General features: G+C 43.6%; 1 protein-coding gene across 4 annotated transcripts; it reads right to left on the bottom strand.

Annotated features, from left to right (window-relative positions):
* Positions 1–1,215: 1,215 nt before the first annotated feature.
* On the bottom strand, positions 1,216–26,615 carry LOC129368713 (lysine-specific demethylase 6B-like). 4 transcript variants are annotated; one of them, XM_055043803.1, is made up of 23 exons: positions 26,376–26,615; positions 25,742–25,833; positions 22,148–22,264; positions 19,287–19,344; positions 17,701–17,824; positions 14,949–15,005; positions 14,528–14,726; positions 14,203–14,448; positions 13,934–14,071; positions 13,565–13,843; positions 10,952–13,467; positions 10,742–10,868; positions 10,264–10,369; positions 9,906–10,111; positions 9,338–9,519; positions 9,164–9,232; positions 8,917–9,065; positions 8,126–8,240; positions 7,859–8,046; positions 7,623–7,764; positions 7,418–7,544; positions 6,050–6,220; positions 1,216–4,670 (listed from the first exon to the last, which is right to left on the bottom strand). In XM_055043803.1, the coding sequence occupies exons 5-23, from the start codon at positions 17,817–17,819 to the stop codon at positions 4,647–4,649; spliced, it is 5,160 nt and encodes a 1,719-aa protein (XP_054899778.1). In that variant the 5' UTR covers positions 17,820–17,824; positions 19,287–19,344; positions 22,148–22,264; positions 25,742–25,833; positions 26,376–26,615; the 3' UTR covers positions 1,216–4,646. The 4 variants fall into 4 exon arrangements, with proteins under 4 accessions (XP_054899778.1, XP_054899779.1, XP_054899781.1 ...); XM_055043804.1 differs by lacking the exon at positions 25,742–25,833; XM_055043806.1 differs by lacking the exons at positions 25,742–25,833; positions 26,376–26,615 and adding an exon at positions 24,955–25,055.
* Positions 26,616–27,105: the final 490 nt, after the last annotated feature.

Below are 27,105 nucleotides of genomic sequence, written 5' to 3'. Positions count from 1 at the left end.
AAATAGTGGAAAATTCTCAAACTGTGATAGTTACTGGCCGCTCCAGGGGAGCCACCTAGTGGTCATTGGATGAACAGAACAGAGCAGAAGTACAACACAAACGCATGAAAAAAATGTATTCGTGAAAATTCACTTCAAATGATAATCTAGGATATAATAAAAATAATAATAGTAACAAATAAGACTTCATATCCAAAGATGTTGTTTTCTATTTTCCTAGAATGCTAAACCTTTGAACAGTGGGCTGGTTTGATTACAATAGCAGATAATTACTGTAAGCACATAAATGAATAAATAAGAGAAACTGTTTATTAGGGTTTTTAAATTTTTTTTAATGTCTTTATTAGTTAGAACAGGTTCTAGATAATATTTCACTACTACAGAGTCTGGAGGTGATTTTAAAATGATTTTGTGTTGCGGTTTCCGAGCTAGAAACTACAACAACGATAAGAGGGAGAGATGGGAGGGTGGGGACATTTTTCAGGTGGGCATTTTATGGTTCAAGATTATTTGCTTATGAAATGAAATTTGATCACAGAAACGTGAAGCTAAGAGCACGTTTCATTTTGATGTCTCCACCTAAATGTGCTCCGCTAAACATCCGCGCTTTAATTAACTTTATAGGGCCCTTCATACTAATAAAATGCTGTCATACTCTTCATTACATATCGTATAATTATTGAGAATAATGGGCTATTCTAAGCTGTTCTGACTGCTCCTTCACTTTGCCTGGTTTGCATATTGAAATGCAGAGAGACCCGACTAGAGTTGAGGGACATAATTGTCATGTCGGGATGACATTCGGGTTCAAAAGACATTTTGAACCCGAAAATGAGAGATAAATCAATGTCTTTTTTATTTTCTTTGGAAGGCAATATACATTATTTTAGGGTGTCATCCAATGCCACTGATCTAGATGCACAAGTGCTCAAGAAGTTCTTCTGCGATTTCATTATCTCCACCTGGCGCCACATCGTACTCATTACCATGTTATGCCAGTGTAGACGCAGATTTAGCTAAAGAGGAAAATAAAGTCTAAGGTAGGCAGAGGTACTACATGCTCCTTAAATTGTACAATTTCAGTTTTTTTTTCTAAAATCACAATATGACCCAACCATGAGAATCATTTGTCTTCATGTAACAAAGAGGCATCAACGTTGAAGTGACTCGGTGGAAGAACGCGACCGGCAACAAAAAAGCACGGAGTCGCTGCCGCATGGTTTATCAAAACATTTTTAATTTCTCGAACAACAATACAGTATGTCACAGAAAAAAAATCACAGAGGAATTAAGACAGGTCTGGCTCAGGTTTTCTTCTAAGTGACTTCTTTTGGAAACAGTGAGTGCAGCATAAATCAAACAAGTGAAAATAGAAGGGGCGTAGGGTGGGGTGAGAAAGAAGAGCTTCGTTACATCCTCCAAATAGTACTAATGAGGACAAGACACCAGGAACCTCGACGCCAATAAAAAGTCACATCCCTAAGAGTCTCTGCAAAAGTGTCAAGAGTTAACAACTACAGCTAATGCTTATCATAAAACCACTAACGCCACACGAGATTATGCATTTCATACAATGGAAGAAAGGTACAAAAGAAAAAAAAATCTTGTATTGTTCTCTTAGTTACAGTACAAAGACATCATTCCATTTCTAGTAAACCGTGTTGAAATGGTTCTAAGCACCAGATGGTTGGATTGAGCTGAATCTTATGTCCATACATCAATATATGCTGTTTGATGAGGGGGCACTGAGGCAAGTAGGGGTCTAGCACCATGAATATTAAACTGCCCCCCTGATTGCACATCCCCTATCCACACACTATGACCATACAACACTTTTAAAATACCTTGTAGCCCCTTATCAAGTGAAGTATCCTTTGATATGCAATAAATATATAAGCAAACCACCATTTACAGTATAAATAATGTCACCATTTACAATTTATCATTTTCTCCATTATCCAAAAAAGAGAGAGAGAGAGAGAAAAAAAGAGGAAAAACAAAACAGAATAACTGACAAAAAAAAAAAAAAAGAGGTATAAAATTTTCCCGTTGCAGTAATTTAAACTAGAAGGAAACGGGATACTTCCGGCGCGTGTTTAGAATATACAAACGACAACGAAGGAAAAATGAAACAAATGACAGCAACAAAAGCCAATTTTTTTTTTGTTCTTTTTCTTTTTTTTTTTTTTTTTTTGTCTTTCATTGAGAACAAAATTACACGTGTTCTAATAAACCTGAAGCGGATACAGTATGTACAGAAAATGGTGTGCACAGACCGATCGAGACCAGAGCCGAGCCCTGAAGCTTGCCATTCGTGGGCAAGTCATTGCAATCGTTTTTCCAACAGTGATACCACACCTCTGTTTCAACATAATAGTTCCAGTTCCGTGAGCGAGTCAGTCATCCTATGCTTAGGTCTCTGCAAAAAATATGGACCATTCAAGGCCATGTACAAACACTGTCAGATAGCACCGGGCAAAACTGAGTTTCCTGTGAAAACTCAGTTTTTGCTTAAATATCTCTGAAGGATTGCTGACGTTGCGTTTACATTTTATCGTCATAAAACGAGTAGTGTTTCATCTTGAAGTCACAATGAGCTGCACCGTTTTGACATTTACAGGCTCGTTTTGACGGGGACGTCCTGGGCACGGCCCACTTAAAAACACTGAGCAAGTATGCTGACGTTAGCTTAACACGTCAACAAACTGCAACGCACGAAAACGTCGGCGGCGGGCGGGCGTTGTTGAAGACAGCAAGTGAATGCGTTATGTGATATATTGAGAACCAAACGATGAAGCCGTACAGGTTTTAGGGAACATGTTTTCAGAACACTGTAGTATCTTTTGACTAGATTTGCATTGAAGTCGCTCCGTGGAAACACAAGTTGGGTCAAAAAAAAAATCAGTCACTGCCAAGACAAACTGACTGGAGAAACTGCAATATTGAGTTGGAACTCGCGGTATCAGCAAATGCCTAATCTTACTCAGCAGAAGAAGAAAATCTTAATCTAGAGATTACCAATAGGAGAGTGTCATGTTTCGTTGAAAGAGAAGTACGACTTTGTTTTTACGAATCACTTTAGCTGTCAAAGTTAGAAAAAAGACGAACGTTTCCCCAACGACAGATGTAATTTAGTGGAGCATCTTCCTTTGGTCAAAAATCCTGGATCTGTTAACCACCAGGATGAATTTGGCATCGTCTGCATCTCATTCAGCTGATGCTTGAGGAGAAAAATCGACATCTGTGAACTTATACTGATGGCATGGCAATAATTCTGAAGTCAGAAATTTTGGATCAAAAGAGAGCAATGAATTATTGTTGACTCAATGATCACATCGGTGCAGTTGGAGCCTTTGGCAGTGTGTGGAGCTGAATTACACCGGGACGGCGACGCAGGATCTGTTCATCTGTTTGGCATCACTGGTTTTTGCAGTAGAAGACTATGATTATTTATATCTTTGCGCGTGTTTTTTTTTTATGTTGCATTTCGCTCTTTGCCTCCGTCTATGCACACCACTGTGTCTCCCATAAGTTCATTCAAAATTTACAATTCGGTATTTTCTCTGTTACCTACAAACAATACGATTTCAACAAAAAGAGGTATAAAACCGGGACTCTGAAATTCCCCATTCCAAAAGTAAAAATGACAACTGTACGTCGGTTTTCTCTGCATGTTTTGTACAAATCACGTCAACCATCATCTTTGCTAGAAGTGTTAAAAAGCGGACACGATAAAAAGTTAGTTTTTTTTCCTCCTCCTCAACACAGTCGATTTCCAACTAAGAATGAAACCATATTAGTCCTCTAGTAAACCCGTATTTTAGAGAAACTGATAAAAAAATTTTCAATTTGAGCTAATAATCGCGTAAAAACCTAATTTGTATATGCGTTTTATAAGCTAATTACCTCTAAATACAGTTCACAAGGCCAATGTGGTGTACTTCTAGGCTGGTAACACTTTGTTAAGTATCTAATGAGAATAAATAGGACTGGTATAGCACCTCAAAGAGTTTACAGACAAGAATTACAAATATCAGTTTACCTGAATACCGGAACAAAACAATAAAAAAAACAACAAAAAAAAAAACAGAAACCAAGACCATGCCGAACATGACAATCAGCTACTTCCCCTGCTGGTACAATAGAATCACAGCAAATTCATGGACACATAGAATAACTAGATTGGTGTACAAAAGTTCTACTGAATTTGCATAAAATTACCTGAATCATTACACAGAACCGGCTACTAGACGCTTTTGAATCACAGCAGTGTCCGTTGAACATACATAACCTGATTTTCAGTGGTATCAGTGCTCACATTGTTTTTTTTTTGTTTTGTTTTGTTTTCTTTTTTTTTGTGTGTGTGTGTGTTTTACTTATATTAAATGCTTTTCGTGAGAAGAACCAGTCTAGTCATTCTATTTCAAACCACACGTCCAATCTGCAGCTGGTATGGGGAAGACAGTGAGCTCGAGATGGATTGGCTGAGTATCCATACCTTATTGTGTAATGTAAACAATACTGAGTAAACGTGATTGGCTGATTGAGAGAGCGTTTTGCTGAAGCTGGCCACCTTGGAGACAACTTTTGTGCTGCCGTTAACAGTTTTGGTTATGGCTGAGAGACGTGCGGCCGCGGCGGAGGCCTCACTTTGACGGAGGCGGAGGGGTCTGAGTGGGGAGAGAACAGAGGAAAGACGAGAAGTCAGACGGAAGAACCGAGACAAGAGACTGCTCTGCATGAACTGTATTTGAAACTGCAATGGTACACATTAGTGGGCTTCACAGCTGAATGCACACAAATCTGTATTCACTCTTTATCAGGAAAACGGGAAGAACTGAAATACTTTTTGCTTCAGCTCCTGTCCTCAACGACAGAGATGCTGCGTTCCTCTTCTTACAAGCACAGCGGGTCAAGTTGATGGCAAAAAGCTCAGTTTGATCCCCACTAATCACAGCCCTCGCTCACAGGTATTTTCTGATTCCTTTATAGAAACCAACAGATAATAAGACAGGCTGGTACATGTGCCTTTTCATCCAGAGGGAGCTTGCAGGCTCTGCAAGATTTCACTTCATTACAGGACAGGCTGTTACCAGTGGTCGTCTTGGTGTCTGCAGTCCCAACTGCCTTCAAGTCATTAATGAGCTCGTTTTTGTCTCAGACTTAATTTGAAAGGTCTTCTGTCTTATCTGAGGTGGTGAAAAGCTTTGATGAGAAGAATTGTGTGGGATTTAAAAAATGTAGGAGACGAGTAGAAATTGAGAGAAATTGTAACTAATCAGTGAATGGATGAAAATAATGCAAATTCTTTTTTTTTTTTAGCTTCTAAGAAATATTTTCATCTGGAGTTTTAAAATCCCGTTTCTCACTTTTGGCGGTGTGCCTCGTTGCAGCAATATCTTTATGTAACCGCTAGTAAATTTCCCTGGAGTTTGCTGCAAAGAGGCAAAATGAAAATTGTCGTGTACCGACTCTTGAGAGTTGCCCCAGACAGTCAGTACGCCACCACTGTGGACAATTAGCTTGAACTGGCGCTTTGTGAAAGTCTGATAATCACGGCATCGCTGTCAGCCGAGACTGTTTCAGGCTGGCACTCGGTGCTTTCATTATGTATCCTGAGACATGGCAGGAAACGATGGGAGAGAGATAGGAAAATGACATGGAACAAGACTCCAGTTGGACATTGAAATTGTTACTTGGCCAAAGAAAACACCGATCTGAAAGATCACACTGAAGATTTTGCGTAACGCCGCTGCCAAAACAGAAGACGAGTAAATGAGATTTGTGTTTATATTTGAAGTTTGCAGGCGGGTCAGAACTCACACACAACTGGTAGCTGCAGTTATGAAAGAAACTCTGATGACATGCAAATGTTTAGAACAACATTGTCCCACGGTGGTCCTATCTCCATTTGCCAACTTTTTTGACAGTCGTAATTAAATTTATAAATGACGACAGAAATGTATCGAAATCATGACAGCGATGCTCATCTGCGATCGAACCGAGGTCACGAGGAATTCCCTTATTTCCTGTTCCGACTTATACTGACCAGCATGAAACTGTCGTAGATCTTCATCAGCTCCTCCATCCGATACTGTTCCAGCACCACCACCCCCGCCAGAGAGGAGCTCTTAGCTCGAGCGCAGTCCTCACAGTGCACCACGTAGGTCTTCTTAGTGCTGTTCTCACTGGTTACTAACAGCAGATTAAACACCTCCACCTACACAGGGACGAGAGTGGCAGTGAGGCGTTAATGTCTCAGGTATGACTCCAGATAATTGTTCCCAGACGCTAAAGCTGAAAGCTAGTCAGTGAAGAACCAAGAAAAATGCAGACTTCCACCATAACAAAAATAAATAAAGGCTATTCTGATATATCCTGGTGGTTTATGTGAATAATAAACCAGCAGTTCTACTGCTTGGGGCAACAAAATGACCAATATTGGTCGACTGTTTAGTCAATTGCTAGTTCTAAGCCAAAGCAGACTTGTACCGGCTTAAGACTACTTTCTTTTGCATAAGCTGACTAATTAGTTGATAGTGGAGACTATAGTCGATATATTTGTGATACAGTATTCTGTAAAGCTATCGGCGAGCCAAACCAGTTTTTTTGTTTTGTTTCTTTTTTACATAGTTTGCTGTTTTGTCAGACAGATACGATGATCGGAAACATGGGACATACTTTCTGGCACGATCCTTATAGACTTTATTTTTTGTGTTACTCTTGTGTATTGAATCATTGTTTTCCCAGTGCTTCTGCGTTTCCTTACAGCCTTTCTCGAGTTTTATGTTTAGTTAGTGTCATTCCTGAGCCAAACTTCTCAGTTCATCCTCCCCCCCCCGCCACTTCACTGCCTACTTTCTCCCACAGCTGCAATCTGTTAGTAAATCCTCCCCTGTTTTGCATTCCAGTGATCAACCTCCCCCCGAATTTAAGCTTCACTGTTCAGCTAAACCTTTGCCATCCTTCATTTCATTGCCACTGGTTGTTGCCATTCCCTTTGCATGACTTGATTTCTTTACATCACTTTCCTCCTGTGTTTGCTGGTTATATTGTACTTCCATATATCATGATTTTCTGAATTTGGGCTTTGTTAGTTCTCATAACTTGATAAGTTTCACACAGGAACCCATCCTATGCAACTAATCAGCAGTTACAGAGTAGCTTGAGTTGTCTAATGCAAACATGACGACGCAAATGCTCATTAAAAAGCATTTGCGTCGATCCAATGACATTTTTGAGATTAGCATTGCTTTAGGACTGTTGGTTGTGGACGGTCTGCCTCCAAGAGAGAGAGAGAGAGAAAAAATGCATTTATACAAACCGAAGATGCCAAAAACTGACCTTTTTGCCAGAAACATCACTTCAAAGACCTTGAGCTTTCCCTTCACAAGAAACAACTACGACAGGGACTCACATCACAATCGTTGCAGTAGTAGGCGGGCTCATCCTTCACACGGCTCTGATAAAAGATTTTCTTTCCCGCAGCCACCAGCTGGTCTCTCAGAATCTGGATGTGCTTCATAGACTGCATGAGGCAGTGTCTGAGCGAGAGAGAAGGAGCGGACGATGAAAACACGCTCACCCGCCTCCGGACAGATTCACAGCGGCAAACATTTTACTTGATCATCTTGTAGGTGTCCTTGTCCGTGACCTTGAGGGTACGAGCCACGTTCCACGAAACGTGGATCATGGGAACGATCGACTTCACTTTCTTCACCTCATTCCACTCAAAGCGCTCCAGAGCGAGCTGATACTGGTATGCTGCAAAGACAAAAACAAAAACATATATAAGTTAACTGCATCATCAAGTTTTGCAAATCCTTCCTTTTAAAAAAAAATAAAAATGAAATAATACCATTGAGCGGTCCCACGTTCCAGGCTATGTTGTTGCACCAGCCCACGGCCTGAACCCAGTGAACGGTCCCGGCGTTGATCCACACCAGATCTCCTGGTCTCTGGATGAAGCGGTACACAGGGATGTTGGAGCTGTAGAGATCCTCCAGCACCGGCCACCAGGACCCCGTGAGATAGTCGACTCCGTGCCTGTGGAAAGAAGTCAACAGGACAGAAAATTAGACTTCTGACAGTGTCGATGAATCTGCGGATCGAATTTTATACTCACTTGTCGCAGAATTTGTTTATGGCGTCCCAGTAGTGTTCGTGTACTGCGAACCACTCACAATCTCCAGGTCCGATGTTAATGTTGACGGAGCAGAAGTTGTTGTTCTCTTGATGCCCTGCCGAAAAGTAAAAGCCACTTATGGACTCAGTAATAATACCGCAAAGTCTAGAAATACAGCACTCATCAGGCCAAATTTCAATCAATAGCTTCGTGAGGTTCTGACCCGGCGATTTTGATTCAAGCACATTATGACTGCTCTTAAAAGCGTGTGAATGCAAACATGCAGCAGGTCATTTTTGTCTAGTTGGCTAAGAAAATTCAAAAGTAGCCGTCTTAATAAATAAGTAAAAGACTTGTGAAACAACAGTCAAACTGTATATTTGCATCAATCATCAATTTTGCAAGTTCTGGTCAAAATAAATAGGAGATGAGTTCAATTTAATATTTGTTAAATTAAATTTGTTAAATCATTTATTCATTTGTAAGCTAACGTTTTCCTTTCTTGAAGCTTCCTTCATTGTTTGTTCTTTCTATAAATTGATCTGCATCATTAATACAGTCTGAACAGCTGAGTCGTCCTCACATATTAACGACTTCCACACTGAGGAGTTTTGCTTTCGATTTGTTTGCGGAGTTGCACCGTATGTCGGATTCACCGATCAGTGTTTTTTTTTTTTTTGAGTTTCCAATCGCCGGTTGGAGCCGGTCAAGCATTAAAAAGTCCCAGTCAATCAATGTCTCGATTCATCTGTTAAAATCAGAAGCGACTTTCAGGCCTGACACACACTGACCGGGAGTTCGGCTGCCGGGAACCTTCATGTACAGCTGCACGGAGTTCATCCCCAGGATGGTGTGGCCAACGAGACTCAGCATGTTGTTGCTGGATTCCACTCGCATGAAAGCTGGGAGCTTCAGAAGCTCCTGCAGCTGGGGCTTCCACCTTGGTTTAGAAGTGATTTAAGTATGTAGTCACGGTTAATAGTTTGATGTAGCGCCAATCCACCGGGAGATTGGCCAGATTAGAAAACTCTTCCTCACCTTTTAGGGTCAGAGAGATCAATGTTGGTCCCAAATTTAATGATTTTTCCCACTGTTTTCTGCTCTGGGCTGTGGGAGGGGAGGGAATAGAGAAATCGGAGATGACTGTTGTTTACTCAGCTGAGCAGGGATTTCTTTACTCTTTACACAGTCAGACCAGAACTGTTTGCTTACCTGGGAGTGCTGGCGGAATTAGCCAACTGGGCTTTACTGGAAGAAGTGGAGTTGGTTTTGTTTGTCATTGAAGTGGGGCTGACTTTACTATTGGGTAAAGTCAGGGCAGCTTTTGTGGTCGCTAATGTGTCTGATGTCTTATCTTCTTCTTCCTCCTCCTCATTCTCACTTTCCTTCTCCTCCTTTAAAACATCAACAAGAAAGTCCTTAGAGATCAGGGAAGGATTTCACAGATAGATTTCATTCATTCTTGCATTCTCCTCATTCTGTTCATCGTGGGTTACGGTTAACTTTCCTTTCCTCCAAACTTCTGTTCACCATGGATAACACCAACCAGCTATTAAAAGTACAACTCCTGGTCTTTCTGTACAGGTAAGCAAGGTTGCGATGACTTCGAAAGGTTGAAATTTTGGTTCTTGTTGCAAGTGTTGCCACACTCTCAGAGAGACAAGGATCAAGAAAACTCACTGGTAACTTTTTAAACTCCTACATGCGCAGCGCAGGAGCTGAGCATGTTTTTCTAACCGTATCGAAATAACAGCTTAATACCACAGAAGACAATCTCTACCTCCAGGCTCTCTTGGAAACTGGAGGCCTGGTACTGGGCGTATTTGGCGATGGTGGTGTGCGATCGACTGCTTTCACAGGGCCAGGTTTGTGCAGAGCCGTTGAGGTTCCAGTTCTCATCGGCAGGCTGTTGAACCTGAGTCCTCACTTCCACGACGTGGTCTGAATTGGCCTCCACCAGCGACTTGGTGGAGAACAGACCGAGATCTTACAGAAAACAAATACGGGGAAAAAACATGGTTAATTACCAAAGAAACACAAATATTCAAGCAATAGTAATCTTCAAACTACTGAGTTTTAAGCCTGCAGTATCGCCCATCAAGCTGTACTCGGTAAATTACAACGTAGCTGAAACCTACTAAGGCGGAGGGAGCCGGCCAAGCCCCGGATGACCGTTACAGCATTTTTGGAATCTGTGCAGAACTGAAGCAGAACTGGAGAGAAGGCGTCCCGCTTGCTCTCCAACTGCAGAAGCAAAAAGAGTAGAATTAGAAATGCTGGAACCCACAGATGCAAACAATTAAAAGTGGGTTTTTTGTGCATCATGACATGTTTTCAACCGAGTTATTTGCTAGACCTAACCGGGACACTTTTACATCTTATCGCAGCTGGAAAGTGCAGTGCTAAAATTATATGTGTGATTCCTAAACCTGGCCACAGAATCGGTCAACTCATAATCAAACACAAGAAACGACAGAAAACATGAAACGAAAAAGCACAGCTATTCCCAGGCTGGGTTTAACTCAAACAACATGCCTGTGGGTCCTACATTTTTCCTTCAATTTCTGGAGTCGTAAGAAGACAATGCCGCAGGGATAATAAATGCTGAGCACTCACATAGATGCTTGGTGTGGGTGGGTTGAGCTTTTCCCGTGGAATGGGGGTGTCGATGGCAATTTTGGGTTTGACACAAAACGAGGGAAGCAGGTATGACTCCTTGAATTTGCCCTTCGCTCTTTCTCCCCTAAAGTAAGCACAGTGGGACATCAGACGTCCACAAACGACAGCGATGGGAAATTGACAACAGCACTTTTTAAAACCACTCACCTGCATGCTCTGACCACTTCAGCTGCTGTGTTTTCTATGCTGAGCTTCAACATCGGGATCCTGGGTTGCTCCAGCTCCGATATGTTAAATGTTTGTCTCCCGGCACTGTCCATTTTAATCAGCACGACCTTCAGCTCCTTGGACAAGCCCATGGACAATGCTTTCACTTTCAAGGGATCCACTGGACCTTTGGAGCTGGGAGATTTGCTTGCTGGTGTGATAGCACCCGACTGACCTGATGCTTTGATTCTTGCGGCTGAGGTTCCTGTGTTTGAGGTGTTGGTGTCTGGGCTTTTCTTCTTTCCTAACACACCGACCTCCACCTTCACATCAGCGACCCCAGTGTCCAGTTTGGCTCTCTTGATGTCTTTACCGTATGGCGTTTGATTTTCCTGAGGAATCTGGCCCTTCATGCTGTCTGCAAGAGGTCTGGTGGAGCTTTTGGTGATGACGGATACAGAGGATGAGATACCCCTCTTGTGCGCATCCTTTGAGGGATTAGCTTCAAGTTTGCGCTTCCTGTCTTTTTTATTCACCTTTATCTTTACGATGTCCTCTCTTCCGCCATCTTTATGCTTTCTCTTCCTTTTTGTAGCAGTCCGCTTGGATTCTTTCCTGTGTTCTCTTCTGTCCTTGGTGGAGACGGTAATGACGCCAGTGAAAGAGGCAGTGTGAGTTGTGGTCACTCTCAGTTCCGCACTCAGCGATCCCTCCAGACGTGAGGAATCCTTTCGCTCCAGAAGGTTCTCTTTATTCTTTCCCACCCCGTTATCATCCGAACTACTCTCAGTTTCTTCCTGATTCTCCTTCGCCTTGGGATGCGGTACTGAATCTTTTCGAAATGGCAGACTTTGGGATTTCAAACGTGAGTCTGAGGTAGAATCAGGAGGTGATTGACTGTTAGGCTCCGAGAAGGCTGTGGGAGATGATTTATGGCAGAGATCCTGATTCTCATCACGGTGAATCTGGGGCGCCACTGTGAGAGATGATGAATGCTTTACCCCTCTGGAAGTGGCCCCACCAAAAGGACCCCCGCGACATGATGCTCTCTGGCCTTCAAGGAAGGTGGCCAGGCTCTTGAAAACATCATCCAAACCTGCTTTTTGTTGATCGAAGTCATTAAGGAGCAAACCCGTAGCTTTACTATGTGTATTCTCCCTCTCATCCTCAATGTCTTCTTTGATTGCACAAGGCGGCTCGCAGAACTCAGTTGGGCTGTGGAGAGAGTAACCATCCGGTTCCTCAGTGCTGTCACTATCTGCAGGGAGAGGAGATAAACACTGAGTGGGACTGGGCTGGAGAACAGGCCTACTGATTACACCCTTTTTCAGCTCTTCCTCATCTTCTTCAAAATCTGAAACGGGGGAGCCCTGCCAGCTGAGCACAGGAGGAGTGTTTGCATGGTTGTCTCCCGAGTCACTGAGATTTCCCAGCACAGCCTCAGGCTGAAGGTCTGGCGCATTGAGAACTCCCAGCTTCTTCTCGCTTTTGCCAGGGACCACCGGGTCTGACCCAGCCGAGCACGTGGTACTGAGAGGTGCTGAGGCTTTATGGAAGATTGAAAGAAATGTTTTACCAGAGGTGATGCTTGTTCCATATTCTGATGTAACATTGCTGCTCTGATGGAGACTTTCAGAGTTGGCTATGGGGAGTTCATTTGCTGGCAGTTCTGTGGGAATGCTGCTCCCTTCAGGGATTTGCTTGGACTTTGAAGTTGGGGACTGGGAAGTAGAGTTGGGATTGGAAGTGGTTGGCGTGTCCAATGTTCTTTTGACCTTTTCACCTCTTTTCCTGGTTTTGTGTCTTCGGAGTGACTGGCTTTGATTAATTCCTGACAAAGATGGCGTCTCCACTTTGTCCAGTTTGGCCTCTCCTGGACAGGGGAAAGCATCGACGGAAGAGAGCTTTTCCTTCTTCATTTTTTTTAATTTCAAGCGCAATTTTTTGTCCTTCTTAATTGCTTTATCTCTCTTCCTATTCCTTTCTTCTATGCTTTTCTCTTCTTTTTTCTTCCTTCTTTTTTTTTCCTCGTTAGTCCCATTTGCAAAATCACCCATTTTCTGTTTTTTAATGAGCTTATCCTTCGGTTTGATCTCAGTTTTTCTGAGCTCCTCCATCCCCTTCTCGGGCTTGCTCGTCCTCGGCCTGGCAACCGGAGATTGTCGTGAACAGACTGAGGTTTTCCTGTGTTTGGGGTCTGAAAACCTGGATTTTGAGCCAGACTCAGACGTATGGCATGTGAATGTCAGGCTGGGTCTCTGGACGTGACCGGGGCCTGCCAGAGACTTCTGCTGTTCACTGAGAGTCGGAAGGCGTGGGTGAATGTCTGCTGAATCTCTCCTGCAACCGGACACAGCGAATGGGGAGGGACTGGATGGAGCTCCAGGACTGCTGGAAGTGGAACGACCATCTTTAGGACTGCAGAGAGGCGTCGGACTGGGGGAAAACTCTGCAGCAGAACTTTTGCACAGGGTTGAATCCCTTGGATTGAACCTTGAATGAGACCGCTTCTGTTCCTGAAACGTAAAAGTTTAGATTCGACGTTAATTGCCGAGTAACTTGTGTGCTACATTCTCAGAACTGTAAGGTGGATTTTAAACGTTTATCTCTTACTGTGCTTTGCTTGTGATGATGGCTCTGCAAGTCCTTTTCCTCCAGGGGGCGTGGTGGTTTGTTGTGCTGTGGAACTTTCTGGTGGCTTGTGTGCCGCTGATGGTGGTAGTGATGGTTTTGCTGGCTGTAAGGCACACGGGTGTGGTCTGCTGGTGAAACTGAGATTTTCCCTTCGACCTTCCCTTTGTTACCATAATGTGGCGGTCTGCTGATGAGACTCTGGTTGGGAGGTTCCGAGTCACCAGCGCCATGGGCTCCCGTTCGAGGTTCAGAGGTTTCCTGGAGCGTTTCAGAAACGGCACTTGATTTCAGTGGCACTAGTTCTAGGCTTATTTGTTTTTAGTTTCTATTTTTTTGGAGCTGGTTTACCTGTTGATGAGATGCTGAGGTCCTGTGTTCAGAGCGATGGCAGGGATCCGCTCTGTCATCTTGGTTGCAACGGTAGTGGCTTGGCGATGACGAGACATGAAGAGGTGGAGATAAATGCCTCGATCCAAGATGAGATAACTGTACAAAGAGACATCATTTCCCCTGTCATACAATACTGGATTTCACCAACAGGGGGTGATATTTCTCACAAATAAAGAAACTCATGACTGGGAGACATTAGTCAACAAAAAGAAGTTTGTTCTAATTACTTGATCTGGGTCAGAGTCCCTTTTCCTTTTAGCCGGACATCCGTTCCTCATGGATAGTTGGTGCTGAGGGGGTGGACTGTGATGAGGCAGCTGCTCTCTCCGCTGGTGAAGGGTGGGACGTTTCCAAGGTCCGTGCCTGTTGTTGGCCATTCTGCCCGTGAAGCCTCTGTGGTGGTCTGACGCACCCCATCTATCCATCGGGGGCTGCAACTCTCTGCTGCCGCGATTCAGGCGAGGATGCCCTTGCTAGCAGAAAAAGGGAAAGAACTGTAAATATAAAACATAGGTTTTCCCAGTCGTCGGTTCTCACCAGATTGTTGCTGACATTGTTCTGCCAGTTGACATAGCGTTGTCCGGGTCCAGTTTGATAACTGTTACCGCTTTGGTTGGGGAATGAGCGTGAGGAGTTGTGATGCCAGCTCTGGGCCTCAAATTGCTGCTCTTTACCATCCCAAATTCTTTGCGGATGTCTATGGCCCTTTGAGATGCCCTTATCCTGGACATGGTTGACTGTTCTGTTCCCCCTAAGAAAAAAACAAAACACCAACCCAACAGAGCTGAAGTCAACAAGTGGCAGGTAGTTATTTTACAGTTCTGCTACATAAATGTGAGTTCAAACCAGATGTTGGCATTGCATTTTCAACTGTTGATCACAAAAAAGGAAAAAAGCTGCTTCATCATTAAGCTTTTGTCAGATACACACACCACTCCATTATCATCAATATTCATCAGTGTGTTTCACTCACCTGTTATACAGATGACTTGATAGTGAAGGATGTGACAGGTTTCGTCCTTCTTGGTATCTGCAGAGTGAAAACACAGAAAATCAATCATAGTATATCGACTTAGGTTATTTGTAACAGGTGAATTTTAGAATTTCCTTTACATTTCTGACTTTTATGATTATGCCGCTCTTAAGACTAATATGACCTTTAACAGCTTTACACCGTCAGTCAAAATGCAGTGCAGTCGTATTGTGTGGTTCCAAAAACTTGTTTAGGATGTGTGGGGATCACTTTTACCGTGTAACACCTACTCTGTGAAATGCCCTTCCCCTGCCCTCATGGTCTGGATGCTGGATATAGTTTAAAAAGCAGCTGAAGACCTTCCTTTTTAAACAGATCTTTTCATAGGCCACTTCTGCCTTCCGTTTAGTCTTTTTTTTTTTAAATCATGTAAATGTACGAAGTCATTTGCACGAGAAATTAGACCAAAACACATTGTAATTTTTTTTGTGGTTTTGCAATGAATTTACAAGCACAAAGACATGTTCAACAAATTAGAGTTCTAGTTTGTTGAATTCATTTGTTAGCTTAAAACAAGTCTTGAAGTTCAGGTTTTAAAGGTACAGTCCCTTAAATTAATGCATCAAAGGATACTTCCGTTGACACAGTGATCCCACTGAACGTCTTACAGAAACACCCCACAGCTCTCACTATATTCATCAGTTTCCACCTCTGCTTCTTTTTACTGATGCAGCAGCCAGTTGACGATGCTACAGTCTCATTCCCATCAATTCTGTCTTTTGACATCGAGTTTATCATCACAGCTGCTGCCGGAATGAGAGATTTCCCTGAATATGCTCATCAGGGTTTCAGTTAATCAGCCAGCCGCATGAAGTGACACTTATCTAAAATTGGCCTTGACTGCTGGTTCAGGTGAAATGCATCCCGTCATCAGCTTCTATTTACTCTAAATTCTGACTTTGGAACTTTTAAAGGAACGGGGACACTGTGACAATGAGGGTTGCTCTTGGCTCTCTTTCAATCAGCTCAGCTATCCAAACCTTGCCTGGATAGCCTGGGTACTGCCATGCAATCCAAAAGGCACATCCAAACATTCAATGGTGTCTCCATGTTGATATATTTCTGAGTAACAGAGGAAGGCAAAAACACAGACTAAGGGTAGTTAGGTGTTGAACTAAAGATCCATGTTGCATGTTGACATGTGAGACAGAAAAGAAAAATAATTTATGTACGAATATACAAAATAAGCATGCAGTGCAACACATTAAAAGCATGGTGTTTTATGGCAGTGTAATGGGTTTTTCACAATTCCCTCACCTTTTGCCTTTGCCTCTCTTTGTGTATTTCCTTAAAGGGGACATTGTGAATTAATGAACATTTTGAACAGCCATATATAAATGCACCTTTTTACACCCTACACTGATTTCCATTGAATGTCCCCCTGTCAGATGGTCCAGCTTGAAGAATTTGCTGAACTTATATTATACTGATTTAATTTATGATTCAATTTGTTGCATTTTAATTGCAATATTAAAGGTGTTCTCTGAGTTTGAGCTTGATCCCACGCGAAACTGACCTACGACCTCCAGGATTTCCGCGACAAATCATTGGATTATTGAAAATGCAGAACACCTAACTTCACTGAGAAGGCAAGCATGATGCTACTGCGCTTTCAGGACTGGAAACCCCTGCTTTTTATCTCTCCTGCTTTCCTCCAATTAGACGTTCAACAAAGTCTTTCAAGCTTAAACTTTTTTTGTTTTTCTTTTTTAATTCGCACAGCTGTGACTCCTTCCTTTATCACGACAACTTTATAAGTTTCGCCTTGAGCTTATTCCCCATCGTCCTCGTCCCTCATTGCTAAATATGATGCCATAGCTTCCCTTTGATAGCTTGCTAAATATATTCTGCATTCCGACTGCACCTGAACGCCTCATAATTTCCTTCAGTCCCAGCAACAAGATGAAGATGAGCGCACTTCTCTCTGTCTCTTCAGCCCAGTAGCCACAGTAAGCACAGCATATATTGAGCTCTGTGTGCCAGGGACACAGCATGGTGTTAAGCATGCTCAAATAAAGTCAGGACATTGTCATGCACTATAATCCATAATGAGGAATGTTATCCCCGTTTAACTCTTATTCTTGGCGGATGATGAAAATCATGGTGTGGTCTTTATCAAGTGTGAAGAAGACAATTTCAAACATACTGGAGACAAAAGCCTTATTAAAATACCTTACACTAGAAACGCAAAAAGGAATCACACAAATTGTTTGCTATTTTAACACTGACACAGTGGTCCCTCTGTTGAAGTAAATGTTTTCCACAGGACTCTGCCGCCATCATTCAGCGCATGCGGCAGTGACAAAGTGTCAATAGTAAATACTTTATGAATAAGCGTCAACAAGGACGTCTTGTTTTGCGATGGCACGGCGCGGCTGCTGCGAGGAACCGGTTTGTGCTCGCGTGCATTTAGTGAGACGTTTTGAAATTAGCAGGACCACAGCAGCGTAATTCAGAGGAGTGGTGTGCGACACCATGGCAATTCACATGTAACGCACAGAATCTCACTTCTTCATTGGTGAGTGGACATTAGTCCCCCCAGGCTTTTCTGCTGAGACATTTCTGCCGCACCTTTAAATACACACATTTGCTAGGTACCTTTTAGCACACCACATACTGTATCTAGAAACTTATTGACTCAGGGAGAAAATGTTAAAACATAGCCATTTCGTGCAAGAGTTGTGCAGCTGACCTTTGGGGGTGGCTCCAGGGGCGGCCATTTACAGGCGCCCATTGTCCTCTGTTAGGCCCTCCAGCTGGGTAGGGGTCCCATGTGTTGCGGCCAGAGTAGAGCTCCGCCGGGTGATACATGCAGCCTGCAGGACAGATGTTGCCTGATTCAGTCAGAGGTTTCTTCAACTTCACTGCAACACAGACAGCTACAGGAGATCATTCCTGCAACAAGTCTTTTAAGAGCCTTAAGCTAATAAGAGTTACGGCAATGTTTTATTTCCTTTTGGGATCAACAAAGTGTTTTTGAATTGAACTGAATTGAGTGCTGAGTGATACAGGAGCATGAACAATTACTAACACTACTGTTAAAGATGTGCAAAAAGCATTTCATTGCAACGGATTTCTTAATTTTTGCTGGGTGATGTACAGAGTCCATTCAAGTTGCACAAAATTGTGTTCAGTCGTTTGTAAACTTGCCTTTATCTACAGTATTTTTAAATAACTGACTGTAACAAAAAAAGTAAAGTGAATATAAAAAAATCCCCCTCTAAACTTTGCTGCTAGAGAATTGCAGCAAAATGTTCACTGTGAGATACTACTGCAGTAACATCTATGTTGTTCCCCAGGGGTGTAAATATAACATTTCTGTTAACCGCCGTGCACCAGGCTGAACAAGGAACCGAGTTTACTTCAGCAGACCACACAGTGACCCAGGTGGTAAAGGAAGTCAAAGAAAATCTTCAAAGCCGCAGCAAAGAGAGGCATCTTGGAGGCTGACAAATTTCCATTTTACCCATTAGATGAAGTCTACGTGCCAACTTGATACTAAATTAAAAAACAATTAATCACACAAAAAAACAGGGCCTCTTCTGTCCTGTGCAAGGTTTACGAAACTCTGCTGGAAAAGTGCGGAAGACTGAACTTTTACAGCTGAGTCTTGTTTGAAACACAACAAATTCAGGAGAAAGCACCTCGTGCTTCCTCTTCAGTTCGGTGACGGATCAGTGATACTGAGGCCTTGTTTCTTTTCCGAAGGTCATGAGAACCTTATTGCACCATACAGAGTCATCAATGTTTTGAAATATGAGGACATCTTAAATAACAAATATCCTTCTTCTATAGCTAGCTTATTTTCCAGGTCTTTATCCCATAAAACAAAAAAAAAGAAAAACCCTGAGGGTTAAGCTACAAACTTTATCCGGATGATCTAGACACATTGTTGAAAGAGGAATAGTTAATTATGTCTCGCTGTGTAAACTCTGACCTTGTGTTTACAGTGGAAAACTAAATGCTGTCATATTGGCAGAAGGAGAACAGAAAGTATCAACAGCTGGAGAGTCGAGAATTTTATCACCAAGTGACTCCGCTGAAAACAATTAGTTTCTAATTCTGGTGTTTTCTCACTAAATAAACATGATAAAGTTGTTTTTTAATCCAAGATTATGTAACTGCATTGAAAGCAACATTTATTTCAGAACTTTTGACACATTTTTTTGAAATATGCGTACAGTGCTGCAATGAAAAACAAAAATACTTTTTTTTTTTTTTTTTGCCCTGCATGTACTTTTGAGACGACTGAAACAAGAACAAATGTTCCGCAGTTACCAGTCTTGGTCGGTGTGTAGCGGGACCGTCCACTTCCCACGTCAGCACAAGAGACAGTCTGCAAACAAAAACACACACACACACACACACGAGAGAGAATCACTCAGGAAACATCTCCTCAGGGCCCGTCATGCACATTTAACAGACACACAAGTTTAAGCTTAAGGTCTTATTATGTGTTGCTATGACCAATGTACACCAGTGGGGGTTTTTGTTCTTGCTTCTCTCTCGTGCCGCATTTTCCGCTGCCTCGCATCTGTGCAGCGGTCACACCATCAGCGAGCGACGGCAGCACCGCTGTGAACTCGGGCTGATTTTCTAATCAGTGGCGCCCAGCAGTCACCACAGCTGGTGGCCATTCAGAGAAAAAAAAACAAAACAACAACAACAACAAAAAAAAACAAGACACGCTCCACGGCAACCTCACTTTAAGGGCGGAGAAGGAAAATGGAGAGGCTGCGGGAGACAGCCGGTGTTTTGGGTTCATCCGGGCCGTTCAGTTTCACTACTTTTAATCAGCTGCTAAGTCTGTGGATCTGTACTTCCTGTCTCGCAAACGGATTTAAGTATGCCCATATCCTGTGGCACAGTGAGCTCTTTTGCTGCCTAGAAACCACTAATGTATACACACACACACACCCCCACCCCACACACACACACCCCGCACACACACACATTATCAGGTGTTAAGACTGGATGCTCTTTCAGTTTCTGTCCCTTATTTCAATTTCTCCTGTTTTTGCACTGTAATGGACTCAATATTGTTGTTTAAATGAGTTTTTTTTTTTTTTTTCCCCATGAGGAAGTCTTGTGCTGAGAATCACACTGCCGATGGGGTGATAAGGCTGCACCTCTGTATGCAGATGCTCCCCGTGGCTATTTATAACACACATGAAGAACGTTTCACCACTTCCCTCGCGGCGCGTTCAGTTGTACTACATGTTTTCGCTCCACAGGTTTGCTTGTGGTGTGACTGACTGATGCAGCTGCTGCACTGTGTCAAACCTTTCTGTGAGCGCTGAATGAAATTAAGCAAGCGGTAGCCCAACCCGTTGCCAGAGCAACAGAAGCCAGACGCTTCTTCTCGCCTGTTGCTTCGGGCTTTTTGTCGGGTCGATCGCTCGATTCAGATGCACGTTCAGAAAGAAGGAGGAAACACAGCGGGTCAATATTTGCATGCAGAGCTTATTTTGTGAACATTTGGTAAGACGAGGCCACAAATGCGCTTCCAAAAAGGCTGTTAGCAAATTGTAGAACTTTTGCACATTTTTATGCATAAGTAGCTTGTAACTATGGGAATGAAAGTGTACAATATTCAGCATTTGTATGCATAAAACTCTAATAAGTGTTAAATGCACTTGCATTCAGACAATCTCACCCAAGACTTCAGGCGTACGTCTCCATTGGCTTTGCTAATCTAGAGACTCTCCCTCTGTCCAATCCTCTTCACTTAGCAACTCAAGCTGACTTCAGATAGGATTATGAAGTTTTTAAATCGCATCGCAGTCAATTGGATTTAGGCCGGAACTTGAACCATTCTAACGGATTATTGCGTTGTCTCCCCGGCTTTATGTTTTGGGTCCAGTAACCTTTTTGGTAACTTGGTAACTAGTAATAACATTTTTCCCCATCAAGACTGATCAGATTGTTCATTGTTGTTCGATGGGGGATGAAGCTGCCGCCACTGTGGGAACAGTGACATGCGGTATCAACATTTTTGCATGTCGGTTGAGGCGGACAGCCGTGTCTTTGTAGGTTTGCATGGTGTCCCAAATGATTTCCGCATATTTACAATAAAGGTTTGGACGGTGTCCTGTGAGACGCTCAAACCTTGCATGGTGACAGTTTTGTGTGGTGCAGATGCTTTGCCAGAGCTGAAAACTGCAATTACAATTTAGATTGCAATTAATCTCCATCCTCTGGACAATTTTCCTTCTTTGTCTTTACATAACATCCCCACTTCGCCCTAGGGCCTGTAGCATTTGAGGTGCTTCACCCATACATACAATGTGGAGCTCAGGGACACTTGCTTTAGTCAAATACATCACAGATGAGCAGAGAATGAATGCATGACACTTAAAATGTAGCATCAACCCAAATATCAAACTCAAGGAGTCCTTGAGTTTCCACAATCTGCTGATGCAGAAAGCAGCATTTTGATTTGGCCTTTTCTAAACAGCATTCACGGATCGAAATCACGGCTGAGGGACTTTCGGGGACGACGGGTGATTTCGCTTTCAAACGTCCAGCTGTCCCGTCACAAAGAAGGTGGCCGTGCGCCGAACGCCTGCCGTTTTCACTCGCGAAACTGCGTGCGCAGTTTTGCGGCACTTTGAGACAAAGACTCGCGAGCAACTGTGAGCCGGGGACCCGGAGCCGCTTGCCTGAACCAGCAGCAGACCGACCATCTGTCGTCATCCCGCCCCGACGCTGCACGCCGGAACGCACACTTTCATTTGCCGCGCCGTCCGCCGAGCTGTCAGTCGGCAGCCGCAGCGTAGGCTCGACTCCGCACAACAGCGGCTCTGTGCGTCCAATATTAAAGCCATATGCGCCGGGGTTAATTCAAGACATCTGGAATCCAGCCTTCAGGCCAAATGATCTCATGTGCAAAATGGGTGAAGTTGCTGTTGGGTAAACGCTCTCCTTCACGGTGAGGCAACCTTTAGGAAAGAATCTGCAGGACAAACAGTTTCACAAACAGGAGTGCGCTGCAGAAACACCTTTTGTTTCACGCAAAAGGCCTGCTCGGCTTCCTCCCTCCCATGTCGTCACCAAACACTGTTCCTGTTTGCTGAGTGTCAATAGGAAGCATTTATTTGAACTCTAAACATCAGGGTGCTTGCGTGAGCCAGGCCTACCTTACAGTGACCGCCGAGAGTCAAGACTTTCAGGTCCAAATTTTGACGTTGCTATCAGGACAGGATTAGAAAGACTCCAGACCAGTGCGGTTTCAGATCCCTTTAAATAGCTGCGAGCTGGTAGTGGGGGAAGAGAAAGAGAAAAAAAGAAAAGCACACAAATAGTAAGAAGCTGTAGGAAAAACCGTAGACAGTTGGTGCACAGATGTACATTACAGGAAGGTTTTATCGTTTTAAATCAGAGGGAGTCCCTTGGGTACACCTGTAACTCCCTTCCTGTTTTATTCCTATCTAAGTCATCCCAACAACATGTAGACTTTAACACATGTGACCCTGCAGGGCAAAATAAAGACAGAAAACAAAAAAGCAACCTTTGATGGCCGTCCAGGCAGTTTTATTTCCTACAACCTGCCTGTCCTCCTGATGGCACCGCATTTCTGCTTTCCTACTTGTTTCAGCAAGGCTCCCTCTTTTTATCCTGATACCCAATACCCCCAGCCTCCTGCTTTCTCTTTCTGGCAAGGCGAGCGGCTCTGCCTGTGTCTCCACCCTCCCTTCTCTCGGCACGCTGTGCCCCTGTATCCCTGGCAACCGATGATATCATTTAGTCCAGAGCTGGGAGGAAGGCCTGCAGCGAGGAGGGGAGTGTTTGCGTTTGTGTGCGATTTTTGACACAGAAAGGAGAGGTTGTGTCGGCGGTGGGGGCAGGAGACCGTCTGTGGGGTTTTTAAACTTCAGCTTGAGCATTTTTTTTCCTTTTTTTTTTTTATTGCTTGCATTTGCGCAGCAGTACTTACAAGGGATAGGCTGATATGAAAGTGCTTTGCATGAACACAGCACAGTTTCAGAGTATTCCCTCAAAAACACAAAGAAAGATATGTGACCAATTGCTCTATTTTAAATAGGAAACCCCCAGTTATCTGTAGAACGCTAAACATCAGAATAATCTGTTAGCGCAAGTAGTTACAATAATGGACGCGCCGATCAAGTTTCCCCTCATCAATACCAATTTGGATTTTCTTTGCGATCTAACCTGTTGACTCATATTTCCCTGTTCTTCCTAAGCTGCTGTCACCCTGTTCCCTATTTTGCCATGTGAACTAGCATAAAAAACAAACCCATATGACGAAGAGGCAAATGAAGGAAATTAATAGGACTGTATGGGTCAACAAATTCTGTCATGCCCGTTCTGAACAGGCCATGCGTGCAGAGACGAGTGGTGTTGAATTCACAGTATTCTGCTACACCGTGGCCCGGTTCATTACTTTCCTGCTAAGTATTTCATATTTCTGAATCACCTGGGGACAAGTGGCCAAGGATTGACTAGCCAAGTTTATCAGACAATAAGGTAGGGAGGCATTAAGTTTCACTTTCATTTTCAAGCATCCGGTGCCTGGAGGTGAGTAAACTATCTGGATAACGGAGCATAAACTGAAGTAATTGTGTATCATATTACAGGTCACTGCTGCGATACCTATGCAGGAGTTGCATTGATTCTGTCCATGAGCAGTGAAGTCCACTGCCTGGAATATGCTGCAGGGTTCAATTTTGAGGTCGGTGATGCGGGCATTATGTCTTCCAACTCAAACGAAAGGCTGATGAACGACAGCGTGACATCAGTATAAAGATTCGACCAAAAATGTGTCGTACGTTCTTTGAGTAGACTTGAATCAACGACATTACATTGATCCATTGACAGACGTCTAAAGGTGGGGGTCCTTATATGCAATTTAACAAACAGGAAAGGAAAAATCTGATTATTCAGTATGTAGCTGTCTACAGCATTACATCTCGTTCCTGATATTTTTTATTTACACTGTAATGCAGGATGTAAAAATGCTACAAAGCCCCCTTTCAATAGAATCACCTATTAGAGCTGATCAAGGAAAAATTGGCCCATTCTGATGTCTGGCCAATTGATTTCTGCATCTGTTGTTGCCATTCTAGTACCAATCGGATTTACTTATAGTTATTTTTATAATATATACACACAAACACTTCAGCAAACACAGTTTCACAGCTGTAGTTTTTAAGAGTCGTTGGTTTCCCAACGATGCCTGCGTTTGGAGGCATTCACCAGCAAGTTCAGAAAGAGGGATTGCTGCAAAGTCAACAACTCAACAGTCAGCTGTTGAGTTGTATATATAGACCAAGTTCATATAGACCAAGTTCTTTTTCCTCAGCTGACATTATGAACTGAATTCAAATGTACTGCATCATACCCAGGCTGGAATTTAAATGTCAATTCGAATTTATCTATGTGACCTATTTCAACTGAATTAGAACTATTTGTTATTAACTGGCACTGCATTATTATTACCAAGTTTTGCTAAGTTTCCTTGCAAGCAATCAAAAGTCCTGGACTCTTATGGAAGCCAGCTGACCAACAGCATCCAGCGACATATGGGGGAGGGGAAGCAATCTACTCTTCATGAAGTTGGAGAAAACCGAGGACACTCTCAGGGTTTCTTTGTGATCTTTACAATAAATATGATGGGAAATCTTTGTTTACGAAATCATAACTTTTAAAAACCAGAGTGTAGCTGTGACGCCTGTAGCCTGCCCAAGGCGATGACTGATGGGTGAGCAGCAATTTTCAAAGAATGTGGAGAGCTAAGTTCTCGTTTTTAAGCAGAATGACATTAGAAACACGGCAATCGTGCACAACCTAACCTGGCTGCAGCAAAAACCACTGCAGATGTGCATCTTTTGCAGCATGTGCATGCGTGTTTTATGCAGTGGATCATGCTCCTATACCATAAAAGGGAAGGAAGGTCTGCTACTCACACACGCACACATAAACACACCGTAGTTGCCTCCGGTGGTTTCGCAGCCAACGCAAGGAGAGGACAGGCAGAGATCAGACCCAGCGGAAGCAACAAGGTATACAGACAAGACTTGGACGCCGATTGGACTCCCCCCCACCAACACCAACACCGCCAACCCCCCTACAGCCACACCGACTACATTCACAGTTCCAATCAGACGCAGACATGAGCCTTTGCTCAAACGCTCACATAGCGAACGTACAGTACGAGCCGAATATCAGTCACTTAGTTGTTCTTTCTTTCTAAAAATAACATCCCTGCTTGCTTGCATTGCAACCTCCCCCCACCCCTTCTTCCTCCTTCTCCCTTTTCCAGTTCACAGCAGCTTCTGCCGGCATACGCTCCATAAAGCTCAGCCCCTCCGAGGGGGTGCTGGAATGTACCAAGGCAAGGTCAGAAACACCAGAGAGGGGTTTGTTGGAAGCGTGTGTGTGTGTGTGTGTGTGTGTGTGTGTGTGTGTTGTAGTTGCAAAGAATACAAAATGTCCAGTATTTTTTGGAGGGAGTGAGGGAGGGGGGGGACAAAGACTGTAAAGCATGCTGGCAGGTGTGACGAAAGACTGCACGTAAGAGAGAGAGACTGCGTGTGTGTGTGTGTGTGTGTGTGTGTGTGTGTGGTGTGTGTGTGTGTGTGTGAGATGCACAGCTGGTCTGCGTGGTGAATGGTAACCTAGAAATGGCTGTCCAGGTGGTTATCAAAGCCGGTAAATCAACTGAAGGCACACATATATGTGAAACAGGTTGATCCTGGCGGCAGTGGCCTTACCTTTGACCTCCTGGGTGAGCATGGCAACCATCTAAATGTGACATTTTCTGCTGGAAGCAGCAAAATCCATTTGCAGAGCGTTGTTGGGAGACCTGTGCAACACGAGACACTTTCCTCGTTATTCCAAATTAGGGCCTAATCCTCGCTCCTCTCACTCCAGTTTGCACACAAACACAAACTCTCGCACTCAACAGCTCGACGTTCCGGTTTGCAAAAAAAAAAAAAAAAAAAAAAAAAAAAAATCGAACCGCAAGTGTAAAACCGCAACAGTTTTCCTTCACTACATTCATTATTTCACATTTCTCCTCTCAGTGTGGGTCTTCACGTGAGCGTGTGTGTGTGTGTGTGTGTGTGTGTGTGTGGAGCTTCATGCATGAACGTGCAGCGGTCTGCAGACGTGCACTGCAGTACAGTCACCGAGAGACGAATCATTGACAGAGCACAACATGAAACACCCCGAACGATCCGAGAACTGAGATGGAAACAATAGAAAAACGCACGCAGACAGACGGACTCACACACACACACACACACACACACACGCTTCTACCCCAACACACAATGCATGCAGTAGATTTCCATTCACCACCATAAAATAAGCACATCAAGTTCCTCCTCTGCATTCCTCATTTACCTCTCTTGGGTTTTTTTTTTTTGTCTGTAGTTTTTTGTTTTTTTGTTTTGTTTTTTTGTCCCCTTCAGGGTCTTTGGTCCGGGCTGCCCCTCTTCTCTCCCCTTTTTTTTCCTCCCTTTCTTTTCACTCCTCGCCACCTTGTCTCACCCGATCCTCTCCTCTCTGTCTCCTTTTCTTTCCCCCCTCGCCTCCTCTTCCTGTTTCCACTCTACTCTCTGATGCTGGGGCTCTCTCTCATAGCAGCACAGACCGATCCACGTGCACGGAGGGATGGCGGGGGCGGGCCCACGGGCTGCCAGTCAGAAGGGCCGGAGCCAGTCAGGAGGCCGGGGGGCCCACCTCCCCCCCCCCCCCTCATCTGTCACAGGAGGAGGGGAGAGAAGCAGACAGAGAGCAATAAAGAGGGAGGTTGGAGGGGCTGAGAAGGGGAGGGGTGGTGGGATCTTTAATTCGCTTCCTGGGTGCCTACGTGCGTCTGTGTACAGTATGAATGTGGATATGGGGGAGCTGGAACCCAGCCAGTACAGTAGAGGAGATATTTTAAACGATTAAAAAAAAAATCTTTACATCTCGAAGATTTCAAATATGAGCTGTTGTTTACTCATTTTTTTGTGTTTGTTGAAAACTGAGACTTTTCCTTTTTTTTTTGCAGCAATTCAAGGAGAAAAACGTACATCATGCATTTCCAAATGATGCAAACTTTGTGAAATTTCTCTCTCTCTCTCTTTGT

Source organism: Poeciliopsis prolifica, unplaced genomic scaffold (genome assembly GCF_027474105.1).
Source record: "Poeciliopsis prolifica strain line A6 unplaced genomic scaffold, Auburn_PproV2 SCAFFOLD019, whole genome shotgun sequence".
In the NCBI taxonomy this organism is placed as follows: Eukaryota; Metazoa; Chordata; class Actinopteri; order Cyprinodontiformes; family Poeciliidae; genus Poeciliopsis; species Poeciliopsis prolifica.
This window is presented reverse-complemented; position numbering and strand designations above follow the sequence as displayed.